The sequence below is a fragment of the Achroia grisella genome, unplaced genomic scaffold, assembly GCF_030625045.1.
Source record: "Achroia grisella isolate CSIRO2021 unplaced genomic scaffold, CSIRO_AGI_Agris_v1 utg241, whole genome shotgun sequence".
Lineage (NCBI taxonomy): Eukaryota > Metazoa > Arthropoda > Insecta > Lepidoptera > Pyralidae > Achroia > Achroia grisella.
Genome location: NW_026712734.1, coordinates 2,056,298 through 2,074,062, shown reverse-complemented (window position 1 = coordinate 2,074,062; position 17,765 = coordinate 2,056,298). Strand labels below are relative to the sequence as shown.

Below are 17,765 nucleotides of genomic sequence, written 5' to 3'. Positions count from 1 at the left end.
TGAATAAAGTATTATACATAAAAAAATCGTTATATTAATATAATATTATAGAGATACACTAATGTGTAATTAAAGAAAAATGAGATGAAAAATTAATTTTACTGACAAGATAAAACAGAAAGTTGCAAATCAATACGTAATTCTTATTGGTTTCGCTGACATTATAAAAAAGACTAGATTATACTGTTCTCAAGACAAATCACACGTTACATACACACATACATTGTCACAATATTATCTGCGAAACTCTATCACATGAATGGTGAATAAAGCCATTGAAAATAAATATCAAAATTTTAGAAAAGAAACTAGGTGTACTTCAAACATTTGTAAGTGATACAGTGAATGTGTTTTTCTTATTTCTCTTCTTTTTTGTTTTGTCGTGACTATCGAGTGTTTTCCAGTAGTAGTGACGGTGTAATAGAAATGACTAAGACAGCGGGTAGACAGATTTTTCTGCTCATAATATTACAGCATCATGTCAAGTCAACCTGTGACCAAGTCAATTAATGTGTAATATATTCTCGATATGAAAATAATATATAATATCATTTATATTTCTATATTTAAAGGATCAATTTAAATTTAAATGACATCGAATGATCGCACGATTTTTGTTTGGCGATAAAAAGTATTTTGATTAGATTCTGAAATAGAGTCACGTTAGAATTTCCGTTAGTTATTCGTTGCTGTGGACAAAAAAATATTTATACCTACATCTATACAAAGCTGAAGAGTTTGTGGACGTCAGAGGGATTTTTTTAATGGGAGTTAATGGAATGGTACACCCGTCTATGTTAACGGTATACATATGCTAGCTGAAAGATAAGGTGAGCATGGAGTTAATTTAATTAATCCATACTGACAAATTCACCAGGATTACGTGATAATTACGATGTTTTCTAGGCTACCACACGGAAGTCGACTTCAAATGAAATGGAATGGTAATGGAACATTGCTAGCAATGGCACTATGTGAGATAAAAAAACCGTTAAAAGAAAAATACAACTTAAAATTAACATTAAACAAAAAAGCAATAACATCATCATATGATGCTATACAATTAAGTAAGTTGAGGAAACGAGGGTGGTCAAAATTAAACAGCAGTTGAAACCACAAAGCAAAGCTAGTCATGGTATACATTGTAGTACAATTGGAGCATTTAACATGTAAAGGAGGTCAACATATTATAGATATATGAGTAAATAGGTAAGTACAACCGTAGTATAAATGTGAACCCTAGTAACGGTAGCTTTAAATAGGGTTTTATCAACAATTTCAAGGTGCTGAGTATCGACTGAATTGAACTATAGAAGTCATTCAGGTCGCGTAATAACTGAAGTAATTTGTGATAAGAAGTCCTCACTTTTGTAATGTCAATATCCCGGTATCTTGTCATATTATCAGCTGTTTATTTATTATTATTTTATAAAGGCATATTTATTATATATGGTAATAGAATGGTGCACTCTCTGAGCTAAACCAATACACTAGTAGATATATCAGTGGAAGGTGATAGCATGAGCATGTAAGTTGATTAGTTGGGCCATCGTGACCAAATTACCAGGAATTAAGCACGATGGTTTATAAATATTTGCCCTATTGGGCAGAAGTTAACCTAACGACATACATCATTTATTAGCAATACGATCACTATTGGAATTGTTAGTAATTGGTACTAACAATTCCCTCACCCCCTGAGGCATTTATAAAAATACTTTACAGTATCTACGAGTATTTTATAATTCGTAGCTACATTTCACCTAGAGTTAACGAGCTACTTGTTAGCAGAAATCGTTAAGTACTCGTACTTTGTACTTTGCACACGACTTTGTATAAAGTCATCCTTTGGTAACTAATAAAACGTGATGATTGATTGTATAGCAAACCAGGCGAATAAACACACATTAAGATATTTATTGCGTTCATACACATGACAATTCATCACGTTGCACACACTGCACTTCCATAACAATCTGGATCTCCAACAGATTACTATGCTAATATCAACTTTAATATCGAATAATTACATCCGACCGTGATGAATATGATAATTCTTGTGTAAACAAAGACGCCAAACAAGTAATTAATTCAGCACGAACTGTTGCTGTTACTCCTCATTAAATCTCTCATCTTTAATCTCCAGATCAACTTGTTTATTTGTGCATAGTTCATTACATGCTATATTTACAACAATATAATATAACTGTAAACTTGTTGGCCTCGAAATAACTCCCTGTTACCTAGTAAGTACATATAATAACATTAACCGCAATCACAGAATACATATACTGCAATCACACTGTTTAGTTGTAATTAATCAATAAATTTATTCAATCAATAAGATGTACTAATTTAGGATATCCGTTACCAGACTAATAATAATATTTTTTAGATTTATAAAGGATATCCTAAATTTGTTCTCATATATGTATAAATAATTTTATTTTTAGAATACTATATTGAGTTTGGGTACAAAGACGGAAGTATTCAATTTTAGATACGGGCCAGTCTTAAACAATTAATTACGTATGTACGAAGCACCTTCGCGAGGTCAATGCGTACATTGCCAATACAAGTTTGGCTTTGAAAATCTTGAACCTAAGACTGCGTTGGTCCATGAATAAGTTTTGATCTCTGGAGCATTGACCCACATTCGCGTACTGCGGGACATTTGGCAGACGCATGCTTCTAAAATATAACGGCCCCATATTGCTGAGTTGAACACGGGCCGGCCCATCGTATAATGTTACTCTAATTTTGAAACGCCTTCCGGTCAGTAGACCTACTCTATGAACTATTTTTTACATTGGTACACCAAACCTATACCGAATTTATGCGTCCCAGAAGGATTAGACATATATCATCAATATTTTGGAATATCTTATTTCACTGAAATTGGCCTGCCTATGAACACCATTTTTGATTACGACATTGATATGAAAAATGCATGTATATTATAAAATTCAGATTATTTCAGTTGAAGACTTATGTTATAATTGATAAGAAGTCTTATGTTATAATTGTTGTAACAGAGATTTCACTAAATATCGTGTACATAAAACAGATTCAATGATACAACGTACAATGATATATCTTAAAAAATCGATGTAATTAATATCTATATATTTACTTAATAGTTTTGAAGCGACCGACAAGTTTAATTACAGTCATAAATTTCAATACAAAGTCTTTCATGTATCTTGGGGTGATATATTTTTTTCGTTAATAAAATACTCTCATTGTGTTATAACAACAGCAACATCTATTACATTTGTTACAGTCTATTGCACCATATGATACCTGTCCAATCTGAAATCATTAGAAAATTTGGTAAGCATGAAAGACCTCATTACTTGTAATAGCAGTTCTTAAAAGTCTTTATCTCTTTAGTTGCATAACATTTTTCAATACTTATATTTATCAATTGGTACATTATGTCACCAAATAGGTATATGAAAATATATATTACACTTATATGAATATAGTACCAACAACGATATCTAGTTTTTATATTTTGTAGAAAATTAAAGTCCACACAACACAGTTTTGTATTTGTACTGTGGTTATACCTTATTTATCCTAAAATAAACCAGGCATATTAAGATATGTATATGAATATAATACAAACTAAAGAAACAAAAAGATTATGTATTAAAAAAATTGCAGCTATTGAAATTGTGGTAGGTATATATATGTATGTATGTAGGTATGTATAGCTATGGTAAGAAATTCAGACAGTTGAAATGAATTCGTCATTACACGTCTCAAATTAATTTGTTCCGTGTGTTCATTTACGCGTTCATTTTAGCGACTACTATTAGAGCTATTATGCTCACAATGACATCATAATAATTTACTTAAATTCAACTAAACATACTGAAATGATATGAAATCGCATAATAAATTAATTATATTTTGTGTCGAACTGACGACAGTCTAATAAGATAATATCTTTTCGTATTACCTTTATAATTGCCTTAAAAAACTAAACCAGTTCCACGATTGCAATAGTGTTGATACTTATGCTCATAGCCACATAATAAAGCAGTAATTTTTTAAACAAATCTATGATATTCTTCAAGAACTTTCCACATAAGATAAAAAAGTTCTGTTCTGTACTGTACTGCTATAATAGGTATAATTATAGTGCAGGGTATATTAAGTTGATCCACTTTCACTTTGAGGTTTCCTCTTTAGGTACGAACCTTACATTAGGAACACGTTACACTTTCGCGAAAATCGTCGTTATCATTAAGAGCAATTAAATTATACTTACAATAGCAAAAAATGTACCGCTAATTTTCAACATGGGAAAGAACGTTTTAACTAGGACAGTATGGCTTATGATAGGCAGCATTATTGTGTATGTCATAAACTCTTTGAAATAGTAATAAATAATAATAATAATGTATTTATATTAATATATTTGTAACAAAATAAATACATAGATATAAGATTAGTATATTATACGAGTAGAAATTTACATCTCAAAATTAATTCTTATATATGCATTAAAAAAGTGCAACGTGTGAATTTCTAAATGCAAATCAGCTTATTATTTTCGTCGCTATTTCAGTCTAATTGGCAGTTAAACAAAGCCAATGTACGTCCATCTAGTAATTAAGTGGAACTTGATATATATGTTTATAAAAGAGTTGTCTAGGTTTATCTGCCTTTCTCTTAAAACAATAGATAGTGTTTGATTTATAAATAGTGAAGTTTCAGACGGTCGTCTAGTCTTCCGTGACTGTCGGACAATCGTATGTTGTATTTGGTAATTGAAATCCACCTTCTATATGAATATTTTTAATATATTTTAAATTTCTATTTAATTCCGTAGCAGTTTCAGCAAAGTAAAAGTAGAACACTTTCTCAAGAAACAAATTACAATACTTTCAAAACGAAATGGTTTCGCAATATAATTTTTATAATTTGGTAAATTATATACTCTAGCTTTTATTTCATAGATAAGTACTTTCATTTAATTGTTAATAGAGAGATACATCCTTACTTTCATGTAGGTTACCATATAATTAATAATGCATTTCTCTTTTGTTTCAGTGTCAACATTTCTACCCCAAACATTATGATTTACAAATGGATATTATGATAAGAGTGAAGTGTTGTCAAGAAACTAAAAATCCAAAGTGACGAAGTGCCCTGTAGGTATCTGTAGTGCTACGTTCCGTATCGCCCTATTTGTCCCTTTAGAATTTTCACAATGTCAGACAAAACAACGTCGTCCGTAGGCCCGAGAAGCTTCGAAACTATTTCGGAAGAGGACTTTGGTTCGCCGTTTGAGAAGTTGTTGGGAGACGTTAAGTCAACTGTTCCTACTATAATCAAAACGAATGCAACAAATGCGATAGTTTCCAAAGATGAGGTGTCATCACATCCTCGTGTTACGGACTTGGAGGCTAACAAGTTAACGAGGTCCAAGAGTTGGAGAGACCCGCGCAGGAATAGTAGTAACGGCCTTCTCAGCTCCATCCCACGGCAGTTGAGGCTTTCTCTTCGAGGTGTTCGCAGCGAACCATCCAGCGTAAAGGACGTGCCAACGACCAGAAATGATAGCTCCCTCAATCTCCTTCTTAGGTAAGTTACTACTAATAATTAATAAGTCATTATTTTTATTATATTTATTACTACACCAACTCAAGATTTGGCTATTGTTCTACCAAATATACGGAAGAGAAATAGCGTCCTTACGAATTTAAAACATAGCTTATTTGATGTTTGTATGAACATCCAAAAATAGAAGTAATAGTTTATACACGATGTAAAAGACAATGGATCCTAATCTTCTGTATGAAAGTACAAAAATGATGACTTTTTTTCTTACATCAATAAATGACAAAAAGTTGCTTATTCAGCTTAGTTCTATCAGATTACAGTAAAATAGCTAATCTTGTATTTTTGTTAAAACTCTTTTATTAAACTACAAATTTTAAATTGTGTTCGGAGATATTTTGATGCTACAATAGGTAGGGGATAATTCTAGAAATTTTATTGTTAATGTCGTCATAAAAATATTCCTACAAAGCCAGCTGCTATTTGACTGAGTTTAGACTGAGATACATATGCAGACGAATTTTGCAATCTACCTCTGGTATAACTTTCAACAGTTCCTTCTTAACACAGTTAATAAATAATGAAGCAAGTTTTATATTTTCTAGTTTTCTCGTAGGTATCTGTGGTATAAAGCATTACAAATACCAGTTGAATTTAATTATAATTCACATCTTGTGCAATTTAAAGTCCATCGCTGTCGCATCCACGGGTTCGGTCGGTAATCTGTCACTCTCTTCATTTGGCAAGCAACGTTCTATTGAGTTGTCATGCCTTTTTTATATTACATATAATTTTATCGCGCATTTTTACCATACAAAAAACTTTATATACGATAATGGCTCTTGGAGTCTGTGACATTAGTATTGTAGCGATGGCTACCTCAAACACTAAGTAAGCATCATCAGATTGTTCGTTATGACCGCAAGATTGCAACGGTACTAGTATTAAATTGGCCATATACGGTTAGCTGTACGTGGCTGTACAACGCATGTACGTATATTTAACTAATATTTGCAGTATCTGAAAAACCATTGCTGTGATATCTTAATGGATGTAAATATATAAACTAGCGGACTCCACAGAAGTTGTGCTGTCTGTCTACTAAATGCCTCCAAATGCGTGAAATGTTAAATGCATTAAAGCAATTGGTTTTCCGGAATTTGTTAAAATTTTGAACATTTATTTGCCATATTGACAATGAAAGTTTAAAATAATTTGCATAAATATCTCTTCATTATGATACGTATTATTATGTATAATAGAACATAAAGAATAGTGATGAATTTATAATGTATTCCATTGCGTGCCTCATGGCTTCAGTAAGGAATTCTTATTGGAAAATAAGAGGTCAAGAGCACTGACGTCACCATGGCTTCATCTGCGGTCGCCACGCTTTATTGCATTTCCATCGACCCTCCAGTAATTATTATTCACCCGGTAACCTTCTAGATTATTAACAACCTTCGCGCTTCGATATGTATAGGGTTTCGCAGTTGGTCATGACAAAAATATGTAGAAAACTATAACGCTACACTAAAAAACGGGTTATGATGAACCGTTGAAATTTTTAATACAATTAATAGTTTCACTGCGTTGTGGCCTAGTGGTTGCTGATTTGGAATCTAACTCTAACCGAATTGAAAATCTAATATGGTTGATAAATAAAAACTACGCCAATTTATATTTCTAATAGACAATACGTTGATGAAAACACCTATTTCAAAATCCAATAAATAGATACATGTTCATACCTTCCCACCTTGAAAAATACCTAGAAAATGTATTTTTAGTTGATAATGCCTCAGACCTTCCAATCTGAGAAAATAGTCGTGAAGGTATATACTATACATATTTATGTAATTATTGATCCGCATAATTTTTTATTGAAAATACAGGAAATTTATATTTATACCATCGATCAATACCTACTTGCTCACGATATATTCATTTTCAGTATTGGTTCTATTAAAATTCAATCAACAAAAAAATGCCTGTACCTTCATTATACAATGCATCGATGAAATCGCGTCATAGCCGTCATATACGGGACATAAATCTTAATGATCGCGCATAAAAGGCTCTTCCGTTTCGGCAGATAACTTTCTCATCGTATGCAAAAATTTTGCAAAGAGGAAACGGACGTCCTCATATACAAATCGCAATGATTTGCCGGAAACACGACGCCCGCACTAGCCGAAACAATGCTTCGATAACAATGAATAGGTGTCTGTGCTAATGCAGTCTTTGGTAATATCAATTGAAAGTAAAAAAAATCATAGGTATTAATTCTTTTTTTACATTTTACTCTGTCTGGTTTTTAGTCCTTTAATTCTGTTTATGTACATTGTTAATACTCATAGTATTAACATTGCGCATACAGCTATCCTATTGCCACTGTTCACCGTGCAATATTCTGCATCTGTGGCACATTACGTTTGCGCGGGAAAAATAAAAAAAACTACAAAATGGCTTCTTTTGCAGACATACTGATTAATGGTTATGCTCCTAATTCTTAATTATTTTATACTATTCTACATAATTTTATGTGTCTGTAATTTACTTTTATTTCAATATACTACCTTTAAATACAACAAACGGAATATAAATACAATTAAATCTATATATAAACGTTAATCAAAAGTATGACAGTAAAATGGACAAAGTACGAGTATATTGTATGACACACGACAGTATTCGCAATTTGTGATTTACTTGGCTATCGATGTACGATAAGGAAAACTATTACCGAAACTCTTTCACAGTGAATACATACCTTATTTTTTATATATATTTAAACTGGAGAGTTCACTGTTCGGTAGCATATTTTGTATTCATAGTTCAATCTACATTACCGTAGAATCACGGGACAATGATGTATTGAAGTTGTGGAATGTTTATGAAGATATATAATTTGATGATGATGGCATAATTGACTAGATAAAATATCTTAAATCATTTAATTTTAATCTTTAAAGACAATTTGCATTTTTATTAAAAATTTCGGCCTCAATGCTTAGCAGATGATCGGGAGTTCGATACCACGCACGGTACACACTTTTATACTTTTGTATTCAAGAATAAAGAGGATTATTATTATTATTACAGTATGATTATTTATATTGATCTGAGTGTTTTCTATGTCCATTATGTACGTGTTTAAAAAAAAAACGTATTTATATTAGTTGTCTAGTAATACCCATAAATAGAGATTCTGCTTAGCGTGGGACTAGATGAGTCTGTATGGATTATCCAATGAGGGTCATATTTCCTTTAATTAATATCGTACGTAATTTATTTTAATTAATTTCAATACTCATTTTATTTATAACATGGAATAAAATATATGATATTAAGTACATCTAAAATAGCAAATGATTAAAACATTTGTGTAGATATCTCCGAGTAATATTGATGACAAAATAGTACAATATACGTAGATACGTCACTACGTCAACGTATATCGTATGGTCATCAATATTACATTTAATGTCGTATGAATTCTCATCACGGTTGTACCAAGAACGTATGTATTTGCGAGGCCATTAGCTTCCTCTATACTTCGTGTGACACCTTGTCCACTTTAATACTCATGGGGTAGGCACGTACATAACCTGTTTGCAATATTACTCCCTATGGCTGCCCGGTTTTCTGCCATGCCTTATCTCCTGTTTCATATTACACCGTAACAAGAGTGACTGTTGCTTTAAACTTACATTGTTAAATAAGTTCTGATTGGAAAATATTTTATTTTAGGTACAGTCGCTATAACTGTTATCGCTTACCATCGGAAGGGCCGTCAGCTTGTTTTTCCATTCCAATTACATAAAAATCATACGGATCAAAAGTGTGCGTTTATTAGAAATAAAATGTATATTCCTAGAAAAATCTAAAAGTAAAACTAATAATTTATTTGTGAAGATAACATCTCGCCTTGATTGCAGAGAATATATTTATAGATGTATTATTCTTATTTACAAGTTTTTAGAAGATCGCCTTTTTAGTATCTAGAGGATTTCTATAGTAATCATGAAACCTAATCATGAAATGAAGTTCATTAATGTAACTATGCGTATTTTATAGGTGAAAACCCGGGCTCTTAGCCAAATATGCTTCCGTTGCTTTATCTTTAAATATTCGTAAGTAATTCGAACTGTATTATATTAAATATATATTTAGTTTATATATAGGTAATATACCTCAAATTGTAGAAAATTTTAATAGATGCAAAAACGACGTGTTTTTGACGTAATAGTAATATAGTGTCTACTATCACCTGAGCAAACAGGTTCGAACGTAAATGCCACAGCAACTTTATTTTATTTATATGTAATTTATTTATATTGTTCTATGATATATTTTAACAATACAGTACCAAGAAGATGAAGCAATATAAATGTGCAAAACATTTTCTTGGAATATCTTATGATATGATGTTCTTTGAAATATTAAAACAAGAAATATACAAATTTTATCTGTATTCTTTATTTCAGAAGTAACGTATATGACTTTAATGAGGCGTCTCATTCTTAAGGTGTTGGCGTGTTTAGGTGGCTTAACAGTGTGCCTGTGAGATATTTGTATATATATACATATGTCTACATGATAATGACCTAAATTAGAGGGATACAGTAGAAAAAATCTATTGCATTTTTTTTCCAAACATTGTTAGAAATTTTGTTTAGTTACAATATGACCATTAAAAACTAATTCAATATCACTCGGTATCAATAAGACTCATATTATTATCAGTATGGTAGTATAGTAGTCAGTAAAATTTTAAATGCTTATTTACAAGATATTGTTTTTATTTCAATTATATTGTACCTACGTGTATAAGTTTTGTGTATCTAACTATTTAATTAATAGACCAGACTAATTCAGTTGTTCAAGAGTCGTGACGCACATAGAATTATGAATCACTTTTAATACACACAACAATTATTGTAGATAAAGTAATGACTCTGAATATATCTCTGAATATATTCATAGTGTAGCAAAACCAGCATGTACATACTGTTGAACACAATGATCAATAAAGAGTAATTATACTTCTGGCGTCACCTGGGTATCATTACTTGCATACCTAATAGTTTATTTTTTAATACATATGTAAACTACTTAGAGTATACTTACTGAAATACTGTGGTGTCTTATACCCCCTTGAAAACGCATTGAGGCTGGACTAATCTCACCTTAATATATTTTACACGTATTAGTTTTTAGACATAGCCTTTAATATCGTCACGACTATTATCTTAGACTATCCGAGGCATTGTCAACTGTCTATGTGGTGGTGAATACACCACTTGATAGCTCACATTATGTTAGTTAGATTTGAATCCAACGCGTTGTTTCTTGGATTAAGTTTTGGTTTGATATCGGAGTTTTCTTTACTGCAAAGTATGTTGAATAATGCTGTTAAATAAAGTAGTATCTTGTATGTTCATATTACATAATACGTACGGCTTTTATAGATATATTAGAAGAATGACGAATATAAATTTTAGTTGAAAACGCTTAAATGACTAATGTTGTTGTTACTAAGAAAAAATATATTTATATACTTGATTAACTCTCGACTCCATACACACAAGATATACTTAAAATGTTTACGATATTATGTGCATTACTTTTGTTATTTTTATTTGTATTGTATCGTATTGTTAGTCAGTTTCTCTTCATTAATACTTACACCTTAGGGAATACAGATTTCGGTTAAAAGTAATCATTTTAGCTATTAGTTATTTTAAAAATATTATCGAGTTTTCCTGTTTTTATCTTATGTTGAAGTTATTTTAAAACAAATATTTGGGATTAAGTTAGAAACGAAAATGTAAAATAAGACATTAAATTATTATCTAATACATACATGTTTAAGTTTAAATCACCAATGAAGAAATTTCTAAACTTGGTAATTTCTGACTCGCAGTGAATACGAAACTAATTTTTGATAGATGTAATTTTAACTAAGTATTAGAGACGTAGACTTTCTCTAATTAAAAAAATCACTAAGACTAAAACTTGGGGTTCATCCAAAGGTACTGGTGTGACAAATGAACTTTGAACATAAAAACTAATTTCATATTTGGAACCTGTAATTAATCTTAATCGTAAGACTCTATTAGTGAAAACAAAAAAATAATAGGTATTATAGCGTACAACAGGGAAGCTCGTAAAATTTCTATGGTTCACGTTGTGGTATTTCACTACGTCAGTAAATACGTTACTACGTCTATGATTTCATTGGCACATCCTGCATGCCATTAAGAAAGTACCGACGTATTTCATAGTAATGCTTTAATGTACTTTTGATTCATTAGTTAGAACGAATATACATTTCCTGGAGAAATTCTTACATAAAACAGGAATATATAGGTCACAAATCATGCTATCATTGAACCAAAACTTTGATTGATATCATATTAAGATCAAAAGAAAGTAAAAATTATGATTGGTTTACTACTCATACAGAAAAAGCGATAATAAATAACATCCAATATATGATTTGTTACTTAATTTGTTCATTAAATAATTAATTAGGTCATTAATAATCTCAGAACAATAACTAGTATGCAGCAGACGAAGCCAAGATGATTAAAAGTAGAACTGCTCAATGCAAAACTCAACTCTCACAGGTAGTGCGATCAAATATACATAAAAGTACCTTATTTAAATATTATGTAGATTGGTATATCATCGCCTAATTCGAATTAAACGTGAGTCACAGTGTAAACCAGTTCACATCGTGCCGTTGACCTACAGATGAACTTTATTTAAATTCGGAACAATAATATATATATATATATACTACGGCAACAAGTTCCAAACAGAATAAGAAAAATGTTTAATCGAGAAAACACCTTAATGTTATCTGCACGTGGTTTTCTTAAAATGTCATCCAAACCACAATGCCATCTCTCAGAGAGTAGCGAAACTACAAATATCCCTGAAACAAAATCTCCGTTATTCGGGAATGTCGCACGATTCTCTTCGAACGAGTACAACTATCTATTTCAGACTCACGTGTCCCACTCATGCGGAATCACTTGGCAACAGTGTTCAGATCTATTTCATTGAGAACGAAGTTCATCTCAAATTAATATTGGCTAGATACATATTTAGCATTATAAATGTCATATAAAGTTACAAACATTCTAATGCATGATCCATCCATTAAGATACCCAAGTCTTCTATTATGTGACTTACTCAATTTAAAAATAAAATCTTTTCGTAAATATATTGGATGGTTATTGGACTGTTAAGTCTTAAATTCTACTGTTCTGGTGGTGGCTATATATTGATTGACCAGAATAAAAGTATCGTGTCTTTCTTCATTTCAATTACTACGTACTTATATGAAACGAATTGACTTTAAGATTTATAATATTAGTAAGGATAAATGCGTCTCATAAATACTTAATCATACATATGATAAAAATGAAACTGAAAGATATATGAGAAAAACTATTATTGTAGGACTTTATCAACGTACTTTTAATGTGTATGTCTGACTGGGCGTTTGTCCTCGCTAATCTCAGAAACTTTTAACTGATTTGAGTGTGGTTTAAATACTTATAAGGGTACCAAGACGCAGGCATAGCAGATATATGATATGTCTGTTAATCATAAATATATATTAAACAGTGTGTTCTCTACCATAAAGAGCATTGTCTCCATGGCGTCTCCATGACGTCATATCATACCCATGTCTAAAACCATGACGCAAGACATAGATCACAGTGTGAGATTTCTAGGTTATAAAAGCCAAGACTCATATTTATTATTTAGATAAATTGTGAAGGGAAATTTATAGTACCAAGTCCGGCTGCTTTTGGCAACGTTATATGTGACGTAGGTGCCTACCACTAAATGACTGACCAAACTATTGAATTGTTTCTATAAGTTCTGCCTATAATCGTATATACAATCATTGCACGAGGCTCAATTTGGGATAGTGTAGTTTTAGTTTATTGAGAATCAATAAACATGATTAATTTAAGTACTTATTAAAAACTTCTAAATAAATGTTGATAACTACACTATTAGTATGTTGTGGACAATCCATCCTTTGGAGGATAATCTTTTATCACTGCGCTTATTTTAAAATTTTTTTTACCCTTTTGAGTACATTATTGCAGTTGGACGTATATAGGCATAGGTAGGTAGGTGTTGTTGTTTAGTCCACTATAAATATTTGTATATGTACCTAATAGTTTTTCCTTATAAAGTTTTCTTTATTTTTTTTAACTTGTCTATTAGTAGAGCTGGGATTACCTGTGAAGATAATATTTTTTACTCTGATAATACTTTGTGAAGGAATAAAATTTTATACGACTGAATTCGTTTGAACAAAATAATTAATGGAATGATCTATACCTACTAGGATAAACGCGGAAGAATTAAACTTTGCATGTATATAGGTACTTAGCTACATTGTACGCAAATATACGTATTTTATTGTAGCTAAATACACAACATACATATTTATTTATAGTTGATAAAATAGAAACGAGCTGCTATAATAAATACGAATAATATTATATTAGAATAACTTTATACTTTGTAACATGGGCATTTTAACTAATAATAAATTAATATATAAACATATTTTGTATATTGGTCGAATACTCAAAGCGTCAGAGATGTTGAAGAGAAATCGTCTGTCGTGGTATGGGCATGTAATGTGTAGGAATGAAGATAATATTTTAAGGAGGGTGTTATATATGAATGTGGATGGTTATAAGGGCAGAGGGAGACCGAAAAAGAGATGGACGGAATGTGTGAAAGATGATATGCTAAGAAAGGAGATGATTGCCAACAAACAAGAGGAAGAGAAAACTCATTACGACGATCCCATATAAATGGGATACGGAAGAAGCAGATGATGATGTTCTAATACTCAAAGTAGTATACTAGTGGCTAACATAGTGAAGAAATAAATAAATTATCCTTAACCTATTGCACAGTGTCATCTAATGATAAACAAAGCCGAGATTGTACTATACATACTAGACAACTGATAGTTGTGAAAAAGATCTGCCATGGGTGTTCAAAATGTTGTGTGCCATATTTTTAAACAGTAATTTCGTTTCTCCATGATTACTTATGAATATATATAGAAGTTAGCTTTTGTTAGAATTTCGGCGCTTAGTCATTTTATGGAATTGAATATTTGAAAATAAAAAAATAACGTATCGGACATTCAGTCTAAGTATAGGTAACAATACTTTTCTGATTTTTAATAATATGCACCAATAGGCTGCAAGTAATAACATTGTAACACTCATAATCTACATAAATGTATAAAGATAAATGAATACATGCTGTAAATGTCACTATGCATCACTACGGTACAGAATTGAGTTCATTCTTGTATTATGGCAGTATGACTTCATAAGAATTGGTGTACCTAATTTCAAAAACTAAATAATTTTACTCATTAACACAAGCGTCGATGCAGACGTAATAGTTTGTACATATGTGTGAAGTACGATAAGTATAGGATCATATTTTATATTTTTTACTAAGCTCTTGGCATGGAACCACTGGATATGTTTAGGTAAAACGTAATATTTATTTCAGCGCTGTTATCATGTCATCTAATCTATATTTGGCTTAGTATACGAAAATTCATGTCTGTTCGAATTATTCATGACAGGCAGATGAAAATAAATAGCACTTATGACATGGGTTATTTTAATATTAAAATGTAAAATAATATCCTGGTCGGCGAATAAACTGAGTGAGTAAACAGTAACACATTTTTCTCTCAGTGTACGATCTACTGTTTAATTGTCCGAATTACTTTATATTGTCTAATACTAGCTGTGTCCGCGGTTTCACCCACATGTAATCTATAGCCTATATGTTATTGTGATGTACAAGCTACAATTTTGTAAAATTTCATCAAAATCCGTTCAGTAGTTTTTGCGTGAAAGAGAAACAAACATCCATAGTCACAAATTTGCTCGTTTATAGTTTTATTAAGATATAAGATATATGTTAAATAGTAACTTAAAAAATTAATACTAAGAATACCTGCCGCTAATACCTTTAATAGAGGGTGATCCCAGTAGCTTGAAGAGCTATGAGGACTGTCGGATTCTAAACATGACTCCTACACGTCGAATACTCCGGGAGGGCTTTCGCATTCTGTCAAAATCTAGCTCGAAGAATAACGTCTTACGGGACGCCTAAAATATAAATCTACATATTGTCAATGTCTAATAGTTTTTGGTGCGTCTTGCTAGATTTTTATTTTTATTACTAGGTGGTATTATTACATAGTAGTAATTATTCAAAATTGTTGTCCATAACCTATAGTTATTTTGTATAATCACGAACCTCTTTTGTTTGTTAAGTGTAGTGGTATAAATAAACTTTTAAATATTTGTACAATGCGATGACTAACTAAAGTTACGCAAGTAAACCGCATGCTACACACGTACAGTTCTAACTGTCAGTTTTAACTCTTCGATTGACAACAGACATCTACCTATATACTCCTTAAACTAATTCTTCAATAACATAATGCGAAAGTATAATATCCAGACTCGTTGATTTAATGACAAAAACACTTTGATATATTATAAAATAATATTAATAATAAAAAAATATTTATTCCATTCTATTCCATTACTGTTCACAATTTTTTTTAACAGTAAACATCTCATGTCATATAAGAATAATGTAATAAAACAAGATGTACAAGCAATATTATAAAAAACAATATTATTTGAGGATTCAGGCCACTTAAGACCAAAATCCTGGACTATGCTGGCCTTTTTATGCCACGTTTTACTGCCTTAAAAGCAGTTTTACCTTGATTGCTTTTATCTTCTCACACGCAAGCCTGTATCTCACTTTGAAAGTAAATGATATAAAGAGTATCTATGTAATGATTTATTTCTACAAGTAAAAACTCAATACCTACTCCAGTGAGAACTTATAAATTCTTATATATATAATATTTTATATAATAGGTGTACTAAATATTTGGACGGATACCAAAGTAAGAATACTGGAAACTGCTACATAAACTTTACTGAAGTTTACCTTACAATCAAAAATTCTTAGATATTGAAACACGTTCTCCATTCGACACCATTTTATGTGTTATTCAATTACAATTTACTTTATATATTGTATATTACAATCTAAATTGGTATTAGTTGCATTTTTCATTAGACTAAATCTGTTAAATGTAATAGATTACATCATTTCACGGTATTAAAACTTACCTATATATTATAAAGATACAATGACTATTGGCAACATCAAAATAGGCACTCATATAAAACAAGTAGATACAGAAATAAATTTACTTTGATGCCAATGATTTATTCACATTACATAGTAATAATTCAATGTTGATGTAAATCAAATAATTTAGTGTCTAGATTACTCCATACAAATATATATAAAAGTCACCGATTATTATTTACATGGTTTAAGAAGTATATTGCAAGTAATTCTAAAACTCATAGTAATATGTATACGAGTAAAATAGATATTTACATAGAAGATATGAAAGGACACTTATCATATAAGAATGTTTTGTTCGTAATATGCCAAGATTTATTATTCCTTGATTTGCATGAGATGCATTTTAATATACACATGGTGTTATAAATAATACACCACGTGCTTCTAAATAATGTTTTTAGTCTGTATCATTCTTATATGATGTTAATGTATATGAACATATGTACATACATTAGTGTAAAAATAAGAATTCTAAAAAAACTTTGTACCAACCAGTCAACCTGATTAGCTTGATAATATGCATATTATCTCCTGATCTTATGAAAATGGTTTATTTTCATTGATGCCTGGTGTCATTTAATGTTGTGATAATGATGCTACATTATCAATCAAGATCAATAGTTTTCCAATATAAATTACTCTCAGTTAGAATTAGACACTTAGACTATAATTTAAGATTGATTCATATAAATAACTAAAACATTATGAGCATAATAATAGAAAATTCAACGACCGCACCAAGCATTATTTACGACTTAATTTATCATTAAGTTATTGACATGCCTAGTTAGTTTCTTTACATCTGAGTATGATAAGATATCTATGCATATAATTATACATAATTACATATATTCTTATTCTGAGAACAATTGCAGTTTTATCAGATAAACAATTAGTAATGGAACTTAAGAAAATAAATAACTCT

At 30.6% G+C, this 17,765-nt stretch overlaps 1 protein-coding gene across 2 annotated transcripts in view; it reads left to right on the top strand.

Moving 5' to 3' along the window:
- Positions 1–17,765, top strand: part of LOC131842474 (G protein-activated inward rectifier potassium channel 3-like) — a 42,819-nt gene that overhangs the window by 12,479 nt on the left and 12,575 nt on the right. For both annotated transcript variants that reach the window (XM_059190999.1, XM_059190998.1), the window contains exon 2: positions 5,065–5,598. In XM_059190999.1, coding sequence (XP_059046982.1) covers positions 5,225–5,598 — 374 coding nt within the window. In that variant the 5' untranslated portion in view covers positions 5,065–5,224. The remainder of the gene's footprint in view (positions 1–5,064; positions 5,599–17,765) is intronic.